The sequence below is a fragment of the Xiphophorus couchianus genome, chromosome 20 (assembly GCF_001444195.1).
Source record: "Xiphophorus couchianus chromosome 20, X_couchianus-1.0, whole genome shotgun sequence".
Taxonomy (NCBI): Eukaryota; Metazoa; Chordata; class Actinopteri; order Cyprinodontiformes; family Poeciliidae; genus Xiphophorus; species Xiphophorus couchianus.
In genome coordinates this window covers 15,160,976-15,181,023 of record NC_040247.1, presented here as the reverse complement: position 1 = coordinate 15,181,023, position 20,048 = coordinate 15,160,976, and the positions used below count along the sequence as shown (strand labels likewise).

Sequence of the window (20,048 nt, the reverse complement as noted above, 5' to 3'; positions counted from 1 at the left end):
GAACACAGTTACTGATTTGGCATAATTTTCTAGTACCTGATTTTAAGCTACAAACATTCAGTCTTTGACACTCAAAATAAAATATTTTATCTCCTTGTTGCTCTGAATTGACCTCACTTAAAAAGAAAATGTGCCTGAAGCAGAAAAGGTTGTGCAACGCATTAAGGAAATCACGCTATACAAGCAGAGAAAACTTATGGAGCGATCGTTTCTTGAAAATATACCAGGTGAAGTTCAGAAACTTGGCAAATTTAATACAACATAAACAAAAAGTTCATATAAAGCACCTGGAACACACAAACTGCAGCAACAATAAAGTGAACAAGTCTAGCAATTGACATTTAGTTAATTTGTGAAGATTTACAAACAAAATTACTTTTCTTACCTCCAAAATCTAGCACATCTGTAGACTCATAAACTAACTCGTAATGTCAACTCATCTGCTCAATAGGAGAAGAAGGGGGTGTTTCCTAACTAAAGCTGTTTGACAGTTTCCTGTGTGGGCTATACTTGCAGTCTTAATCATTGACAGTTAACTTCCTGCATGAATAAAGTATATTTTTTCCATTTTCAGTCTAAACTGATTCATTTGGATGAAATTAACACAATTATATAAAAAAAATAAACTGACTTGTCAGCTTGGAAAAAACATTTATTGAACAAGTTGTTTAACTGCATTGTCACAAATTGTTGAAGTTGAGAGTCAAGATAATCAGAGTAAATACCGTCTTTTGTGACGAACATACAGTAGGTAAAATACAGAATTATAGGTTGTGTTTAAGGGACATCCTCCTAATAACAGCACCAGTATCTGTTAAGTCCCTGCATCTCACAGTGACCCCATAAAAGTAGAAACAGCCATGAATAAAACAAAAATCACAAGAATTTATTTTAACAGTTAAAAATGTCTTCTGCTAAAGTAAAGGCAGTATTTAGTTTCAAAACATGCAGGACGAGACAAATTCTTCCATGTGAATATTTATACCCTCCAAAAAAAAGAGACCTTTAAAAAAGGAAAAAAAATTTGTCTCGACAGCTAACAAAATGAAAAACATCCCGTCTTTTCTTGTACTTTTAACGGATATAACGAGCCATAAGATGGCAAGCAGCACAGGGTGCTTTAAAGTTTCAAACAAAATCTAAGAAAGAAAAGTGGCACTATAAAAACTTTCCTCTTCACAATCTTTGTATGATCTTGCAGAGCAATCCAGGACCTTCACTTCCTTTCATGAGACCTGGAACGACTGTAAAACGAATCAACCGGTAAACTATTTGCATTAATAATAACAAGAAGCTTAAGTTCAATATAAATTTGATGTTTTGGCATGGGCTCTACCTCCTTGATCGGGAAAAGGATCGTGAACGCTTACGATTCTTATCTCTGGACAGAGACCGATATCTGCGTCTGTCTCTTGACAGAGACCTGAAAGTCAAGAAGAAAAAAAATTGGCATTCCCCACAGATTAGTACAGCAATTTGAAATGCAATGATTCTTAATCTTACCTGCTACGACTGCGGCTCAGGCTCCTCCTCTTCGGTGATCTAAGGTGTGCATTATTAAAAATATTGAAACCAAGTTAGGAAAGAGTAACTATGTTTCATGTCAATAATGAACCCTTTGGGTAATGGCTCCCCAAGAGCCATGGTATATATGGAAATGTGATTACACGTTACTCTTCATTTGTTAAGAAGATAAGCTGCATTTATGAACTGCAGCAAGACCAGCTCATTCAATTGACAATTTGTCCAAAGAGCACCAATCATGGAGTCAGATTTCAGGGCTCGAAATAAAGGCTTGCTTTTGGTAAACAGGTTTGTCATTAGTGGATTTCCTGATTGTAATATTAATGTGTGCAAAGGTTATGAGGCTGAAACAGATAAAATCTCAAGTGAAAAAGGCTTCAGTTTAGCAAAGCAGATCCAACTCAAGATGCCTTGATGTCGAGCCTTTAATATACACCCAGCAATTTTTGCAAGAGAAAGTTTAAAGACTTTTGGTCCAGCCAGTTGCGCTTTAAGCTTTCCACTGAGTTTCCTCTACAGAATACAACTCATGAAACATAATTGTCAACCAGTTTTAAAAGCTAGATTAAAAAAAATTTATTAAAAAAAAACTACAAAGAGCAGGATAAAAGCAACTTACTATTTTGGGGGGTTTGGACAACATAGAAATGAAGCAAGGAAGCCAGACTGATGGTGAGGGAGGTCGAATTGCAGACAGGAATTGCCACATGATGCAAATGTTGCAGATATGAAGTTGCTTGGTGGCTGGTTGGAAGGGGGCAGTGAGTAGTTGTAGATTTTTCCTGCTTTATTTTGAGGGGGAGTGGGGTTGAAGATTAGAGACTGATGTAACCCAACGGCTGTTCCCGTTGATACAGCAGATGTGTGGAGACTAGAAAGTGTAAAGACGCTGATTGGTTGATAATTTGAAGCGGACCGCTGTTGATTGGATAAAGGTCGGAGGAAGTAGAGAAGGATGCTGGGAACTGCATGCTCAGGAACCAAAAGGTTGGTGGGACCTGATGACTGGCGGTGGCGCCTGGGTCATGTGACAACACCAGGCTCGCTGGTCAGCCGTCACATGATGCTGAAAGAAGACTAGTTGCCTGACTCAGATGGTGAGAAGCGTGGTGGTGACTCTGCAATGGGGTTCAGTTTTATTAATATATGGAAACTGAACTCAGAAAAAAATAAAAGAAATTACACCTTCAGAAACTTATTTTAAAATTATGGGTTAAAAAAAAAAAGTTTGATAAAAGTAATAAAACACCCCATACAGTAAAAATGGTCTACCAGACACCTAAATAATACTTACTGAACTTCAATGCAAATTGTCCACTCATAAAAATTGCTTTCAAATTTATATTTTTGAGCAAATGTGATTCAGAATCTGTACAATAAATCTGTAAACATGGCCATGATCACTAAACATTTAAAAGTGAAAACCTGAGTGATCAAAGTGTTGACCAGAAGAGGTTGCAACAGAGCAACTTCAGGTATTTAACCTGTGGAAAGGTTAAGTGCCTTTAACATCTAGTTACAGCACCTTGCAAAAGTATTCACATACTCTAACTATGCTGGTGAAGATTCTCAGTCATGACATGACCATCCTAAGTACTTAAGAAAAAGCAACGGGACTTCTGTTGTTTCCTGGAGACTTTTCACCTCTAACCCAAAAGAATTCTTCAGTTTTGAATATGACTGGAAGCAACAGGCATAGAAGTTGCAGTCAGAGCGACAAAAGCTTCTAAACCTGTTGGAAGAAATGTATAAAAAATCCAGTTTGTAGTTTGAGTCAAATGGTCCCTTTTAACATAGCAAACATTTTGGAGAAGGTTCTCTGGTCAGACAATATCAAAACTGAACTTTATGACCTACAGCATGGTAAAAGGCCAACACAGCACAACCAAGGTGGTGGCAGGACTTTAGATTTGAGTCAAAGCAATGACCTAAATTCAATTGGGTCCTAAGACTGGAAAATTTCCTTACACAAAAAGATCTGCATCTGCAATCTGACTCAACTGCAGTCACTTCCACAAAACTGTGGAAAGCCACTGCATACCCTAAAAATAAAAACCCAACCTCCCACGCCCCAAAAAAATAACAAAAAAAAACAACCTGGACTGTTGCATTAATGTGAAAAAAGTTCAGCAGGTTTGAGTACTTTTGCAAGGCACTAAATACGTTAGACAAAGACCTGTTTCCATAAAGCCTCTAAGGCAAAAGGCTCAACCTGCACTAGACAGTCGAAATGAACAACACAAAACAGACCCTCTTCTTCAGAGCCAATCTGGATTTATAACCACTGTGTAGGTTTTATAACACTTTTAAATGAATAACAAAAATACTTGTGAAAATGGCCACAGACTTATGACTTAATACAAATTACAATATAGAGCCTTTATGCTCATAGAAATGCTAGGACTTGTTTTGTGTTAATAATGTGACCTTGAGAACTTAGGTTTGTTTTTTTCTTCTCTTTTTTCAAGAATTAACCTTGAGGTGAGCCACATTTTATGGGATAATTGTTTCCAAAACAAAGATTTAGGAGTTTTAAACTGGTTCTCCCGAAGGAATTGAGGTGAGCCAAGTTTACGTTTAAGATGTGCAAGTGAAAAGAAAAAAAAAAGTTTAAAATTAAAATGCATACCTGCGTCTGACTGGAGGACTACGTCTCCTAAAATCATCTCGTGGACGTCTGCTCCACGAAGGAGGAGGGCCGCGGCTCCTCGAGCGCTTCTCCCCAGTCGACAGCTCAACACGCACACGGCAGCCACACATGGTTCTACACAGAATGAGTAAGACGCACATTTCTTTATCCATTTGAATCCAGGAGATTTTTGACTGGAGATTATATTGGTTAAAAATTATGTTTGGCAATGTTTTGTCATAATGATGGTAGATGCATTTCCTGTTTGCATAATTCATGGATAGAATGAGGGCTAGGGAAAGGGGTTCAATATTCAAAACAGGTTAAAAAATTATTGGTGTTTTATTAACACTTTGGCTTCATGTTTTCCCCACAGGGGTGAGCATTCACAACACTGGACATTACCTGCCATCCAGTTCTCTTACAGCATCAGATGCATCTCTAGGATCTTCAAACTCTACAAAAGCAAAACCTGGAGGATTCCTGGCCACCCAAACACTTCTTAACGGACCGTAATACCCAAAAGCTCGTTCTAATTCTGTCTTATTCCCATTGTTTCCTAGATTTCCCACATAAACCTTGCAGTCAAGAGGACAGTCTCGATGAAAAGCGGGATCTGAAAGAAACAGAGAGAGAATATAATTTAACAAAGTCTGTTTCATCTTTAGGATTTAATTTAACGGAAGAATTCAAATACTGAAACGGGTGTTTTAGTATTTGATTTCAAAAGGCAGATTTATAATTAGTAACTAGGTTTAGTGTGTGTGTGTCACATTCAAGCATGAAACGTGTCAAAAGTAAGACGCAAAAGTAAAATCACAACGCTAGATCACAACGGACATAAAACAAAAAAATGCCTTTATCTATTCTGAAAACATATTATTGATATTATAGAACGTTCACAAATTTTGTTATAATTTCAATAATTAATTTTTTCTTCCTTGCAATACAAACCAACTTACATGACACAGAAATTCTGCCAGAACTATTTTTTTAAAATAATTTTCACATTAAAACAAACAGTCGAAAAAGGTGGATTATATTAAAATGATACCCTGATAACAGCAAGACTGCTTAAATTGAAAGATAACATGCCAAAGAATTTTTTTTTCCAGAAAAAAAGATCATTTTAAAATATGAAAACTGAAAACAAATAAATATCATACCTCCCATGTCAACAACCAGCTTGTTAGTGCCCTATAACAAGATGATTCTGAAAAGAAAGAAATAGTTAATTTCACACTGGAGGTTTATTAACTACATTTGCTTCAATTGCAGGAGATAAAATTAAAACATATAACACATTCAACATGATAGTGAAGGAGGGCAGTCTCCTTCACTATCATGAAGGTTAAAGAAACAAAGCCTTTAACCTTGTTGTTCCTTTAACCTTATCTAAGCATCATAATAAAATAACAAAACAAAAGCAAACAAAAATCTGCTATCCAGGAGCAGATTAAGGGTGACAAAATGTTTTTCAATGTCTGGGGCAAACCTAGAAATCAAGCTCCTTGACTTAGAGAAAAACAACCACTAGTGTCTCTACTACAAATCAAAATATTCCTGTGCATAATCAGTTTCAGCTAACAGCACTGCAATTGATCACAGATTAAAAATCACTTACTTACTTACTTATCCCAGCAAATACTAATCAAACTGAAAATAGGGGGGGAAAAATCTGACGTTTAAATATTCTGTCATTTTATATACACTTAAATTTTCTTTAGGTTGTTTCTCCACTTAGAAAAATGCATCCAATGTTTGGGAATTTTTATTATAGAAAAATAACTGATTTTTCTGGAAAAGTTCATTTTTATTTATTTATTACAATTCATCGAAAGGTCTGTGGTAATAAACAGTGTTTTGTCCCTTTTTTTTTCCCAAACGATGCATAATTTTATTTCGACCTTTACTGATTATACATTGAATTGGAGGGGTTTATGTTACTCAAACAGAATTTAGCATGTCTTCGAAGTCTTAAATTGTTGTTCATAAATAAATATTTTATATCCTTTCATTCGCGTCTCGTTTAGAATGTTTAGCTGATGCAGGTCTGGGTTTTCAAACAATCAATTTATTCAGCTAAAATATCCAAACCAAAATCTTTATCGAAGATAACGTTAGTTGCACAAGTGCAAGCAGAATGAATGAAGCAACTCACCTTAATGAGCGTGTGCGTTCATAAACACTCAGAATCAAACCATGAGATTTAAAATACAAAGTTTAAACGCTCCTTTAAAACGACAATGCTTTTAAAATTTAAATAATCAAAACACCCACATCGGAATTTCCAAAAACCCACTATTTCAAGGCTATGCTAAGAGCTAACTCCACATTAGCATTTGTCACAGTGAGACGAATATAATTACCATGACCCATTGAAGGGTCCAAACAATGTTCTATGAAACATTGTGGAGATAAACAAGAGGATGGGAAAAATAATAACTTACCTTTTTATTCAACTAAAAGGTCAGAAAATATTAACTGCGGATTTATCACCACCCCTTTACAACAAGAGGCTGCTATTAGCCTGTTAGCAGGAGCAGCGCCGCAGAACAGCCAGCTCCGCTTCTTCTCTGCGTGATTGGTGCATGTACAGCAAATAAGTATACTGCCACCTACCGTTCAACTGTGAAAAATCCCACAGTGCCTTTCAAAACGGCTTCACATCCCTTGATTTTTTTTTTCATATAAAAAAATAAATATATTTCATTGTGATTTAATGTGATAGAGCAAGACAACGTATCATATAAAATTTATAATTCTCCTAAAATGTTACAAATGAAAATTTGGAAAGTATAATATGCATCCATATTCAACCCCCTTTACTATTACAAATAAAATCTAGTTCAACCATCTGCCAGAAGAATTCCACTATTTGGTGAATGATGCCCAGACAAAGTAAAAGCCAGGGAAGGAGAAGATATTCAGATTATTATTAAGATTTAATTTATCCTGTAAAGTGCATGACTAAATTAAAGATAGTCATCAACAGCTAAAGGTTGGCTCACTGTAAATGAGTTAAAGAACTTTCTAAATTAGGGCTTTGTAACATTTTCTATGTTTGAAAGCAATGCTTTATGAGAAACTGTCACCAGAACACCTTGTGAAAACTTTCTTCTCTAACACATTTGGCAGTACACTGTGTCTTGTAAAAAATGAGATCTGCCTTTTCCTGCTTAACTCATCTCTTTTTCTTCAGTGTCAAACTGACATTTGAAAGCACAGTAGAAAAGTCAGACTGTACCGCAGTGTGTTACTTCACAAATTTCTCCCCATGAAGAGCAAAATTGCAAGCTAAAGACACAAAGAGAAAACAAATAATATTTTTTTTAAAAACCCAACTATATAAAACTTTATAACTGTCAGAATTATAACCATAACTGTTGGCTAAATGTCTTCATTAAATTCAACATGTTTGAGAACACCAACAATTTCATTTTTTCAAACAGAGTTTTTGCAAACCATAAACTGTTTTAAAATATCTGATGAATGATCCAGTAAATGCTTAATAGGCTGATATTGTGCCCTTTTTATGCTTTCCTTAAGTAAGGTGACCCTAAAGCCAAGAAAGTTCATTTTGGTCACAAATAAAAAGTTTTTAAAAATCTCAATTTGTGTGTAGATTTATGCAACTTACATCTGTGTTTTCTACAGCTGTCTTATGTACTTCTTTAAATTAGATGTAATAAAGTGTTGGCTGTATTCCTAAAAAAATAACAACTAGTCCTTTTACTTCAGCCCAAATTATAAGCCTCAAACCATCAACTTCCACTTTATTAGCTGGCAGTACTCACTGCATGCCATCGTCTTCATAGAGTGCGCACACCACAGGGAGGCGCCCATTCCCACAACCCGACAAATTATAAAGGAATAGAGAACTCGTTCAGGTCAGGTGGCAGCTTTTTGTGCAGCCCTGGGCAGAGAGCCATATTGCTTTTACTAACCAAAAAAAAGTTAAGCTACCTGAACAAATGATCTGGTTTTAACATAATATGGTAAACATGTTGACAAGTGACTGCTGGGTAAGTTACTCAGTTTGCAAGGAGGTGTTATATCCATAATAAACACTAACAGACCTGAGTTGTGGCATAAGGACTTGTACGTGAGGGCAGTCACATGTTGTGTCATCTGGTACCATGTTGTCAAAAATACATCAGCAGCCAGCAGCAGAAGTATCCTAGAGTTCCCCAGACCAGTGAGCGAAGGTGATCCTGCAAAAAAAGATGTCCTGTTGAGATATTCGATAGGATTACCAGCGCTTGACGGAGACTGATGGTGGTGCCATTTTTGGGAGACGAGAAGCTGGGTGGTTATATTGTGCAATGGTCTGGCTTGTTGAACTTACTCTTTAACATAGTGCAGGGTGACATGCATGGATGGCCCCACTTATTCATTGGTTCTGATATCAGGCTACCATCACATGTGTGCCCCACATACCGGATGAACTGACAACATGCCCGAGGCGTAAGCAAATTTTTCAACTCTTACAAGCGTGTAATAATTGCAGTGGGTTTGCCTGAAAGTGGGTCTTCAAATGAAATTGAACTTAGGGCTTCATTCAACCTCAGGTCAGGTGCCTGCCCAACCACCTGACTTGAAACCCAGTCAGGCTCTGCTTTCTAAAATGTCCTTGGTAAGTATTTGAGTGTTGTGAACGTAGGTCACTGTTTTGACACTGTTTTTTTATGGGCATTAAAATAAATAAAAATTTACAAAGCAAAACTTATTTTTCAGTAGAATAAGCCAGGTAAAAAGAGTTCTGAAAGAATCTACCTTGGTTTTTATTTGTTTTTCCACCACAAAATAGTACATTAATAGCAGGGGTGTGTAGACTTTTTAAATCAACTGGGCCTCAGAACTGTTTGGAATATATGAATGAATGTTATTTATTCGCAACTAATACTTAAAATGTAATTTTTTAAAATGTGTTTCTGCTTGTAGTTTAAGTACATCAAAGAGTTATCAGCAGGAAGGATCAATTTCTACATACCAGGTATTTAATCTTAATGGTTTGATCTGTTAATATAGTTAGGCTTTTAAACTCACGGGTTAAACTCCTGACAGTCAAGTTGACCCTAAAATGATATAACACGGAAAACATCTGCCAGGGTTTTAGTGATTACATAAGAACAGCGGTAAGTTAACACACTGCGTTATTGCTCAACAGGACAAAACACAACCAACGACCCCTTGGAAGGGTGCAGGTGGGCGGGCAGAAACGGTTTTCACGCTTCCTGTTCAAAGGCACCTTCATGAAAAAGTGCGACACAGTGGAAGGAGAGAGCAACCGACGTTTTTGCAGATCTGTGACGATAGATCTACGGTGACACCTCAATCCTCACATGGAAAAGAAAAACACACGGCAAAGAAAGATGAGTTCAGCGTCATCATGATAGAGGAAACCTGAGTAAAGCTCTTATTTGCTCGAAACCAAACATCTGATGTGTTCAGTGATTGTTTTCAACTTGATTTTTTGGGACAAATCATTGTTCAAATTATTTATCAAGCAATTTCCTTCTAACTAAAGTCCTGACACACTGTAAGCTACGTTTTATATTACCAGTGATAGTGAGAAGATGAGGAAATGACAATAAAGCCCTGTTATTACTCCAAATAAGGAAATGTGTCATGTGTTATGAACTGAGCATGAGGACATACAGTCAGTTTTCAGTTTACACGTCTACAAAGCTATATATAGCTGTATTTCTTGGAGGTTTCTAGTAAATTGTATTAAGCCGACAGACGCTCCTATCAAATAGTCCATAGCATAAACATCTCAGCAGGCTAAATACAGATAGAAATCTTGATATACCCTAACTGTACTGCCCTGTAAAGCTTATACTGCAGTTGCACCATGGATGCTTACAGCACTTAATCAAAAAATACAGGCAATTTGTGTGACATCAGGAAATGTGAGGTGCTAAAACGGGATCAGGCTGTCCTGGACTCCAAGTAGAACAGCATGTTTTTTTTCTTGCTTTCTGATTTTTCTAAACAGAGGTTGAAATAAATCATCTCTCTTTATAAAATATCTAGGCATATTCAGACAGACCATATGTTTTTTTCTAAGCTTTATGTGTACACATTAAAATTCAGTTATTTGGAAACAAATGAAAAACTTTCTCCCCAGTAGGAAAACGTAAAACACCATTTAATGAAGATGACGTATCAGTAAAACATTTCTTGCAAAAGTATTCGTAACTTTTTTACACAATTTTTCATAGTACAACCAGGAGCCTTGGTGCAGTCTTGTGGAGAAATGTCACATTTTATGGCAAACCTATAAAATAAGAATCCTAAAAGAGTGGAGTGCATTTACATTTAGCCATCCTGAGTCATCAATTGTGTTGTAAATTACAGACGCAATTATAACTGCCATTATAGCTGCAGGTATTTTGGGTATGTTTCTATCAGCTTTGTACATCTACCTAATTCATTCGCTTGATTCCTCTCTGAATAGCTTCACCGTTCCTGCTGAAGAACACTGTCCCCATAGAATGATGGTGCCACTACCATGTTTCACCATGGAGACAGTGTATTCAGGTTGATGTGGGGTATGGCAGATAATTAAACTTGTTCTCATTTAACCAGAGCACCTTTGTTGTGTTCCCTAGATGGCTTGTGGCAAGCAGAAAATGGTACCTCGTATGACTGCCGCTCAGCAATTGATTGTTCCTGCTACACTCCCACAAATGCATGACTAATAGTTGTCCTATCGAAGATTTGTTTATTCATTATCAAGAGCCTCTAGGCTGCTTCTCTGATTAATGCTCTTCTTGCCCAGCCATGTCTTTGTAGGTTTACAGCTCTGTCATTTTCCACTTTTTGGATGATGGATTAAGCAGTGCTGGGTAAGATGTTTAAAGCTCCTTTCCTACCTAATCTGGCGTTAACTTCTCCACAACCCCTCACCTGTCTGCTCTGTTCACTGGTCTTTAAAATGGGGTACAGATTTTGTTCACTAATGTTTTCCAACAAAACTTCTGAGCCCTGCAACTGTTCATTTTGTTTGGGTGTATCAAGATAAATAGGGCTGAATACAAAAAGCACACTACATTTTCCTAATTTTGTTTAGGTAAAAAAATTAAAACCATGTGCATGTTTTCCTTCCATTCCACTGTTACTTGGAAATTTTGTGGTGTATGTCAAACAATTAAAATGAAATAAAGTTTGTTTTTATAATGTGACAAAATGTTAAGCAGCTGTTAACTGGCTTGCAAACTTTTGTGAAGATGTTTTGTTTTTGTCTTAAACTCAAATGTTGGGTGTCATCTTCAGGCATTAAATTGATTGAAGAATTTTGTAATTTTCTAAACAAAATATTATTTCATAAAAAAAATGCTAGAGTATTGCTGTCATAAAAACTAAACACATCATACATCTTAGAATATCTTCTGTTGCATAGTCTGAGAAAATAGAATGAAAGCAAACCTATAAACCACAGCTATATTAGCTTTAAGTTGAGATGAAAAATGTGTCCCCCGTCCCCTTTAATTTGTTTTCAACATTTTCTCAGTTATCTATTTCGGATTCTTGGAAGACAGCCATAACAAGCTCTCTTTTCTGGGGGCAAAAGTTCAGGGATGAAAGGAATCGCTTGGGAGATTACTCCCATGTACGTAACATGGACGCCTGGAACACAAACAAAGAGCATTATGCTGCTCAGCTTTATTTCAGTCAGAGCGTGCTGCTCCTCAGACACTCTGTCCACCTTTTTAGCTTTCATATCACCAAAAAAAGAGAGGAGTTTAGACTCAATTTATTTTCTTACACAGATCCTCCCGCTGCCATGGGGTCTCCTTGTCGCTGTTTAAATAAAACATCTTTTTTTTCATACATCCACTCAGGGCAGTGTTTTTCAATCAGATTAGTACAGCACATTCTGTTCTGTTTCACTTCCTGATGACTGTGCACAGCCTCTATCCCTGAATGAACTTACCCTCGTGCTTCTGGTTACAGCAAGGCACTCATTCAGACACACGTATGCTTGCACACCGCCTGTTAGATTTCAGGACCTTGTACAATACTTGGCAAATGTGTCAAGCAATTGTAATTTCAGTAAAGTGACATTGCTTATTTATGAAGATCTGCAAACATATACACAGAAAAATAGAGTCTAAAAAGCCACAAGTAAGGCATAAATTTATAGTTATATGTTGTGTGTAAATAAAAAAGACGCTAATTTAATCGGTCATAATTTACTTTGCCCGTGTCCTTCCATGCTTATGGTCTTCACTAGATCAGAAACAAGATCCCCTCAGTGCTCCAGGAAGGAAAAACAACATTTCAAGCCATGTGTTTCTTTTGAAATCTAACCAGGCGTGACAGTCTGACTCAGGTCACAAAAGTTTATTTGACCTCCTCTTAAATAGTAAGACCGAGGTCAGTGCCAACAAAGCTACTGGGGCAGAGCAGGTCAAGAGTTAGGGCAGAACTCATTTGCCTGAACTCAACTCAGCAGTTCACTGTCTTCAGAATTTTGCTTCTAATTAAGCGTGCATCTATTTTTAATAGCTGCAAAGAGGTGATGATAAGTGAGGAGGTTGTGGTTGTTTTTCTAGATCACAGGGCCATAGCAGTTCTGTTTCTGTGCTATTTTTTTCCTTTTTTTAACAAAATGTTCTAAAACAAGTGAGTGTGAAAGCTGCTTTCTTCTGTTAACCAGATGGTCGGAGGATTACTCAGCTAGTTGACAACATCCCTGTGGGTTTGCAGAATCAGGTTGACATGCGTTATATCACCTTTGTAATTAACAGGATCATAATGTTCTTCCCAATAGCTCCCTGTTGTCAGCGGGTCGTGTCGTCAACAGTGACACCTGGCTTCAAGATTCATCAACCGGAAATAGGCTCTAAACTGTTCAAAGTTCCCATTTCATACCTTTAAGGAGAATTTCTGATTCACTTCTTGATAAAGATATGTTCACAAAAATGAGTCTAACCATACTCTATTGTCTTTTGTAAGGCATTTTATTGTAAAATAAATAAATAAAAAAAGTTAGTATTGACACACAAACACCAGAATCATTAAAAACACAAAAGCATCACAGCATTACCAAAAGAAAAATGTTTTATATTTCACACAACTTTATTTAAAATATCTGCTTAGTACAAGTTATCAAAAACATTGTTACGAGCATTAAGTAAAACAATATCAAAATAGTTTTTACTGAAACTCTCTACGAGGAGAAATAATAAAGCTACAGAGTCTGAGTGAAAACAGTGGTTCCTCACATTGATTTTAAAAACAGAAAACTCTTGGAAATTAGATATACTGTACTTCATTATTTTATTACATTTACGAAATTGTACTACAGCTGTTGTAAGAGATTTGGGCCAAATAAATCCACTTTTATGATTTGTTTTAAAACACAACTATTTAAATTAATACATATTTCTCTATGCATGTCGTGACAAGATAAAACTAAAGTATTACAATTGACCTACATGAGATCTACATAATAAAATTCAACAATTGCACAACTCATTTCTCACACCACACATTCTACAAATGTTAAAATTATTCATCAGCACATTTAAGACCACAGTATTAGGACTAATGCTGAACAACAAGATGAAACACTAAAAAGAGTGTAATAACACTTTTATTCAGTAACTTTTGGGGGGGGGAAATCTGTACTATTAATTTTTGCTTGAGTAATATAATTAAGATTTGGTACTCTTACTTGAGTAAAATTTCTGAATACTCTACCCATTATAAGCAACTTCACTGAATGACAAAACAAACATGATTTAACCAAAGATACACCAGACTCAGATACACACCTACAGAATATGTTGAAGTGAGACTTCTCATTTTTACACCAGCTTTGTTGTTCAAAAGCCATCTGCTGAACCAGTTGTGCCATTTGAAGGTCAAGAAGACCCAGTAAACACTAGATTTGTCACTGGAAGTACTTTACTTTACCCCGTCATTATCTACTATAAGTGTTAATTTCATAGGTTTTATATTGACAAAAAAATATTTTGAAAAGGTATTTCTCATGCGTTTATCTTTTTGCAACTATGTTATGTATTTGTAGTGATGTTTCTTCATTTGGGTATGCTATTCACCTCTGGAGACAAGTAAAGAACATATATGGTGAAAATAATAATGAGAAAATGAGACACAGCTTGCTCTGCAGTAGAAGCATTCTTACTTATATTTTAGAAGCAAAAACATCACAGATAGTTTTTGCATAAAATACATCAGGCTTTCCTGAGAACGTAGTCACTTCTTTGAAATGTCATTTATTACAGAAATGTACAGAAATATACACGAAGATTATAAATGACCAATTTTTGTTGGAATGGTTCTGATTGGAGATAAACCGCTGAAAGGTCAGACACAAAAAATAACTACATTTGGAGAAACTCAAAATAATTCTTTGGTTCTGCAACTAATAGCATGTACTTTGGTGAACTTTAACACTGAATAAGTATCAATGAACATGTAGCTCTTCAATTGGTTTATGAAAGAACCTACAGCACATATTTTCTCTTTCATATGACATAGTCTTTAGGAAAGAGAAATTGGAATAAGAGGTTCAGAAACCTATAACCTATATTAAACCCAGAAAAACACTAACCAGTATAATGATTAGTGTGCTAACCAGCATATGCTGCTAATAAAACCGAGAAAAACCTTGAGACAATCAGTGCGGCTCAAAAGTGTTTAATATAAAACAACTCTATAAGAACACAATGATTCAGTATCTTATCACTGAAATAATGGATTTTGATATCTTGACCCTTTCTCTTCCATTTAAACTCTGAGATACAAGGGGCCTGTATCATATATATTTTATCTCTGTCTATGGTTCAGCTAAATCAAAGAATGGTTCAACAGCAGGCCTCTGCAAAACTTTGGCATGCTGTGGAAGAAGTTAGACCATTTGAATCAGCTGTGTTTTAGTATGGACACATCTAATGCCTTGTTACCACTGAGCGTGATGGCACTGGTCAGATTGGTTTAATATGCTACTTTGTGGTTCAATTCAGGAGAGCTTTTCCACCACCAGTTTGAAATGCTATTTTGTCTGTTTCCCTGATAAAACCAGTCGGTACAACCAATCTGTACTGCCTCATCCCTGGTCCTCCTTCAGTTGTAGGTTCATAGAATAATGGTATGGTACGGTTAGGGTGGAGCTACTGGGGTAGCTCAACACAATTCATTGATTGGGTACAGATAAAAAAGTCACTGTTTGACAAGAACAAGTGCGTCACGTTTGTTGTCAAACTGATATGACTCAACACTGGCGTTTGGATTTAACCGTGCCTGCACTGAGGGTCCAACTGGTTGAGTACCTTGTCGCCGCGATTGTTTGTCTTTGTACATTTGCAGTTTTTCCAAAGTCCTTAGTATTCATTTTGCAGACGATGAAATCTATGTCAAGTTTGGTCTTCTTGAGACTTAAGTAAAAAACTAAGCAAATCCAAATGTTTGCCTTCAACAAAAATGGGGCAGGTTGAACCTCTTTCATTTTTGTGGTTTGCTTTTGGTTTTGGTGCTCTCTGTGCATGAGTATGCTCCAAAACCAGTTGCATGGTGATGTTAATACGTTCCACATAAATATAGGAGGCCGACAACAAGTGGATTTGTTTCATTTTTAAAAACCAATTTTAGGATATTTTATATCGATTTTGAATCATAGTACAGTAAATGAAAACTGAGCTTCTTATGCAAATCGATTTACAGGTACACCCCTCGTGGAAACGCTCTTCTGAATCAACTGGACCGTAAAGTAGCATACTGAACCACACCAACAAGTGTTGTATCACTCAGTGGAAATGAACCTGTTAGGACACTGGCACTTGAAGACTCAAGATGAACACCCATGGCCTAATTGGTGCGCTTCCAGAGAACAGGAGTAATTTTATCCATTACGATTATTTACACTTCAAATACTTCATGTTATTGCTTCAAACAAAAAACAAAAATAACATATAAAAAGAACCCTTTGACTCAGAATGAAAAAAAATGTGTCTGAATCAGTAACATGGAAAGTACCTTGACCTACAGTCATGTTGAAGCCTTTCTTACTTTATCTCATCTACGTGTCAAATATACCTTTGCATAAACCACCAAACATTTTTTCTAGTTTTAGGTCATGCTTATAACACCAACTATGCATGCATACTCACAAACATTTTGATTATGTTTAATAACCTAGGTTCCCACTAGGAGCGTGCTTTAATTGTCAGAATTTACAGGTGATTCAATGTACTATAAACATCTCAGCTTAGACTATAAATTAGACTACCAGGAAACTGCAGGAACATTTATGTGTCAGGGGAGATTCCTTAATGTTTGTCTATCATTTTTTACTAAGAAACTGTTACACAAAATGTTGCTACTTGATTTAAAGACATAATTTTACCCTTAATACTTTAGTGGCCTTGTGTATATACGTATATATATATATATATATAAAACCCTTTGACACACGCACACACAAATAACATTTTAATAAATGTGTTTTGACACACACACACACACCCCTATATATACTTATATATATATAAGTGTGTATGTGCGTGTGTCAAAACACATTTATTAAAATGCTATTTATTAATAAAATGGAAATGTATTAAATAACCCCATGGTCACCACTTTTTTGGCAAAGTGTTTTTTGTTACTAACACGTAGGACACCATGCCAGTACAAGTTAATATTTCAGATTAGACTAAGTTCTTTGATTAATCATAAATCAGCTACAAACGGCAACGTTAACTCTCACTTCCACAGTTTAGAAATGGTCTTAATAATCTTTACAACTCCATAAGCCACAAATTAATGCAACTGACTGTGAAACTGTCTTGGTAAAAATGCTCTTTAACACAGAAAATAATGAATTATTTTACTAAGTTAATTTGATTATATCACTTACTGCTTTTAACATTTTTTAAAACTATAGACTCTGAACAGTAAACTTTTTTTTTGTCATTATAGCTAACTATCATGAACAGGTAATATTGATATTACCTCTGTGTTGTGTTTGACTATAATCATTACTTATGTGTGCTTTGTTGATACTGTGAATTATTCACCACTACAGTTATAAAATTTTATGAACATTTACATTTCTTTGTTGTTCAATCACCTTACCAGGCCAAAATGTTGACTTTGGTCTGGTAAGTTACACATACAGCTATATTCAATAAATTCTGATTAGGCAAATTGTTCCAGATTACAAGTACTTTTTGAAAAATTTAAAACATATAATCACATACTTGTCATTAAGGCTACATTTCTGTATGACCATTTTTGTATTTTTATTGGTCTGGTGTAATATTCTGATTTTAAATGTCATGTTTTCATTAACCATAATTGGAGAATCATCATAATTAACTGAAATAAAAGTTTTCTTTACACACCCATCTGTGTGTAATTAATCTGTCACCTGACTTTTCAATAACATTCTAATTTATTGAATTAATCTGTACTTGCAACTTGGCTGCTTGAGAATGACTTGAACATTTTAATAACAGGATCTCTTTTGTTGTTCCTATAAAAGTAATTTAACAACAGTGGCAGGATTTTTTTAAATAGATTAAAGGTTGACTTGCAAAACAAGGTAATTAAATATTAAACATTAAATTTCTCAACACTGTGAAAGGGAACAAATCTAAACAAGGCTTGAATATGTTTATAGTGTTGTCTAATCATAAGGGAGACAAGTTAAAAGCATTAGGAAACTGCACATAAAATAAAAGTACATCCAGATTCATAACTGGGTTCACATGCATGATACATTCTTTTACCTCTATAATAATGAAGATACTAAAAAATACAGATTTACTTGATTGCATGAATTGAGTGAAAGCTTTCCTCCAAAGACAAATCAAAGTTTAACATTCTTTCATAGTAACCAACAATATGGTTTGTTTTAGTACATTAAGTATCTGCAGCACTGCATAGCTACAAGTGATGTCAGCAGTCATATAAATATTAATATGTGCCATAAATTAGAAATGTAAACCATATGGGTCAACAGCACAATCTGATAACAGTAACAAAAAGAGCATTTGCGAAACATAAATATAGCATAAGTAAGTAAAGATATTAGATAAAAATGAGATACTAACTTTAAGGTAGAGTAAAGGTGGAAAGGTTTCCTTCGATTGATATTATCATAAAATATTCATGCATGTTTCTGTTTCTTTGAAACTGGATAGAAAGATAAGGAAACCTCTTTGTATTTGTCTCCTCTCCAGAAGATTTAAAATGATATATTAAAATACTAAACCATGGATTAGAATGGATAAAAAAATCAATAACATTTGCAAAGAAAAAAGTGATGTCAGCTGTTATATGACTATTAGAATGTGCTGTGATCCTAAAAATGGGGTGATAATACAATCTTCTAAGGTGAACCTTAGCTACTTTCAGTCAGGGTTATCATTTGATCAATTTCATAAGTAATGCATTATTTTTTTTTCATGTTTTAAAGCTGGAGAAAGTAATGGTTGAGATGGAAGTTAACTAATTTCCAAAATATGTTTATATTATCAGATACTGAAGATATTGAAATACTTTCGAAAAGACACAATGTTTTGTTTCTAGTAGGAATTATAAAATGTGCTTTAGATTAGACATATTAATTACATTTAATTATATATCAACTTTACAGGGTTACAATATCTTACCAGATACATTTTCTTGGGCACATGCTCGGAGTATGTCTTCTGCACACCAATAAACTTAAACTAAACATTCAACATTTTTAACAGCAGTGCCTAAAAAAAGCCATGCTTAAATATTACAAAAAGGTCTGACTACTTCGAATTAGAACATGGATGTATGCATGGTAATAATAAATAATGAAGGTGCTGTTTTTGCAAAGGAGATGCCTTTCTTAGACCAGTTTAGTTAGAAAAAGGACTTTATATTGGACAAAGTCCAATATAAACTTAGCCCAAACTTTGGAAGACAATGATGTTCCATTGCTCCAATTTCCATGTATGTATGTATGTATGTATGTATGTATGTATGTATGTATGTATGTATGTATGTATGTATGTATGTATGTATGTATGTATGTATGTATGTAAGATGGATGGATGGATGGAATGATGGATAGATAGATAGATAGATAGATAGATAGATAGATAGATAGATAGATAGATAGATAGATAGATAGATAGATAGATAGATAGACACACACACACCCACGTGTGGGCGGGTGCGTGTTGTGCATGTGTAAAGTTATGCTGGATTTGTTTTTAGATATATTTTCTTCTGTGATGTGTGATTCAAACTCATGGGAAGAACTGAACAAACATATTTTATTTACACTTCATCTGCAACACTTCATAAAAATTTTGGTCTGAACTTTGCGTCCAGATCTTGTGCCCCAGTGTGCCTTTGTGTTTACGCCCCTGGTAAATGAGGACATTTACTTTGAAGCTCTGGATCCAGCCTTTTGCCAGGGAATGTCTATGACTGTATTTTGGGAACTTAATAGGAACGTAAGTATTTGCGTCAAGTTGCTGGTTTAATGCGATTGCTTTATTCTCTTTCTTACATGTTAATCTCAATGCATTAATCCCTATACATTAAATAATCAATTAACGCAATTTTTCAAGTTTTTAAAAAAAATTTTTATTTGCATTTGTTGTCTAGCTGATATTCCACCCTTAGTTTTTGGACGCTGCTTGTTTCACCGCTGCAGCCTGAAGGCACCAACGCATTACTGATTTATTTTCTTTTAAAAAAATTATAAAATACACATACTAAAACAAACGATGGCAATGTTGAGTAAAAATAGCCTTTTTTTTCAGCACTTCCTGGCGGAAACACGGCAGCTAGTACTTTAAAAGCAAGTAGAAAACACGTCGGAAGATAAGACATAAAGGCGGGGTTTTTACCGTCCCTCTCAGACACAGTAATC

At 35.4% G+C, this 20,048-nt stretch overlaps 1 protein-coding gene and 1 long non-coding RNA gene across 5 annotated transcripts in view; one reads left to right on the top strand and one right to left on the bottom strand.

The window, feature by feature from the left end:
- The window catches only part of LOC114135025 (serine/arginine-rich splicing factor 3-like), a 38,669-nt gene extending 18,626 nt beyond the window's left edge, over window positions 1-20,043 (bottom strand). For 2 of the 4 annotated variants that reach the window (XM_028001928.1, XM_028001929.1), the window contains exons 1-3: window positions 1,504-2,606; window positions 1,337-1,423; window positions 386-1,244 (exon numbers count right to left, since the gene is read on the bottom strand). Coding sequence is in view for 1 of the 4 variants with exons in the window: in XM_028001930.1 (XP_027857731.1) it covers window positions 1,217-1,244; window positions 1,337-1,423; window positions 1,504-1,542; window positions 4,154-4,288; window positions 4,559-4,769; window positions 5,320-5,326 (507 nt within the window). In the remaining 3 variants the exon portion in view is untranslated. Of the gene's footprint in view, window positions 1-385; window positions 1,245-1,336; window positions 1,424-1,503; window positions 2,607-4,153; window positions 4,289-4,558; window positions 4,770-5,319; window positions 5,367-6,603; window positions 6,760-8,232; window positions 8,368-20,025 lie in introns of those variants that run through there. The other 2 variants (XR_003593519.1, XM_028001930.1) reach the window with 2 other exon arrangements.
- Window positions 8,614-16,869, top strand: LOC114135031 (uncharacterized). The gene is made up of 3 exons (XR_003593520.1): window positions 8,614-8,789; window positions 9,098-9,149; window positions 9,324-16,869. It is a non-coding gene; the product is annotated as an uncharacterized LOC114135031 (long non-coding RNA).
- Window positions 20,044-20,048: the final 5 nt, after the last annotated feature.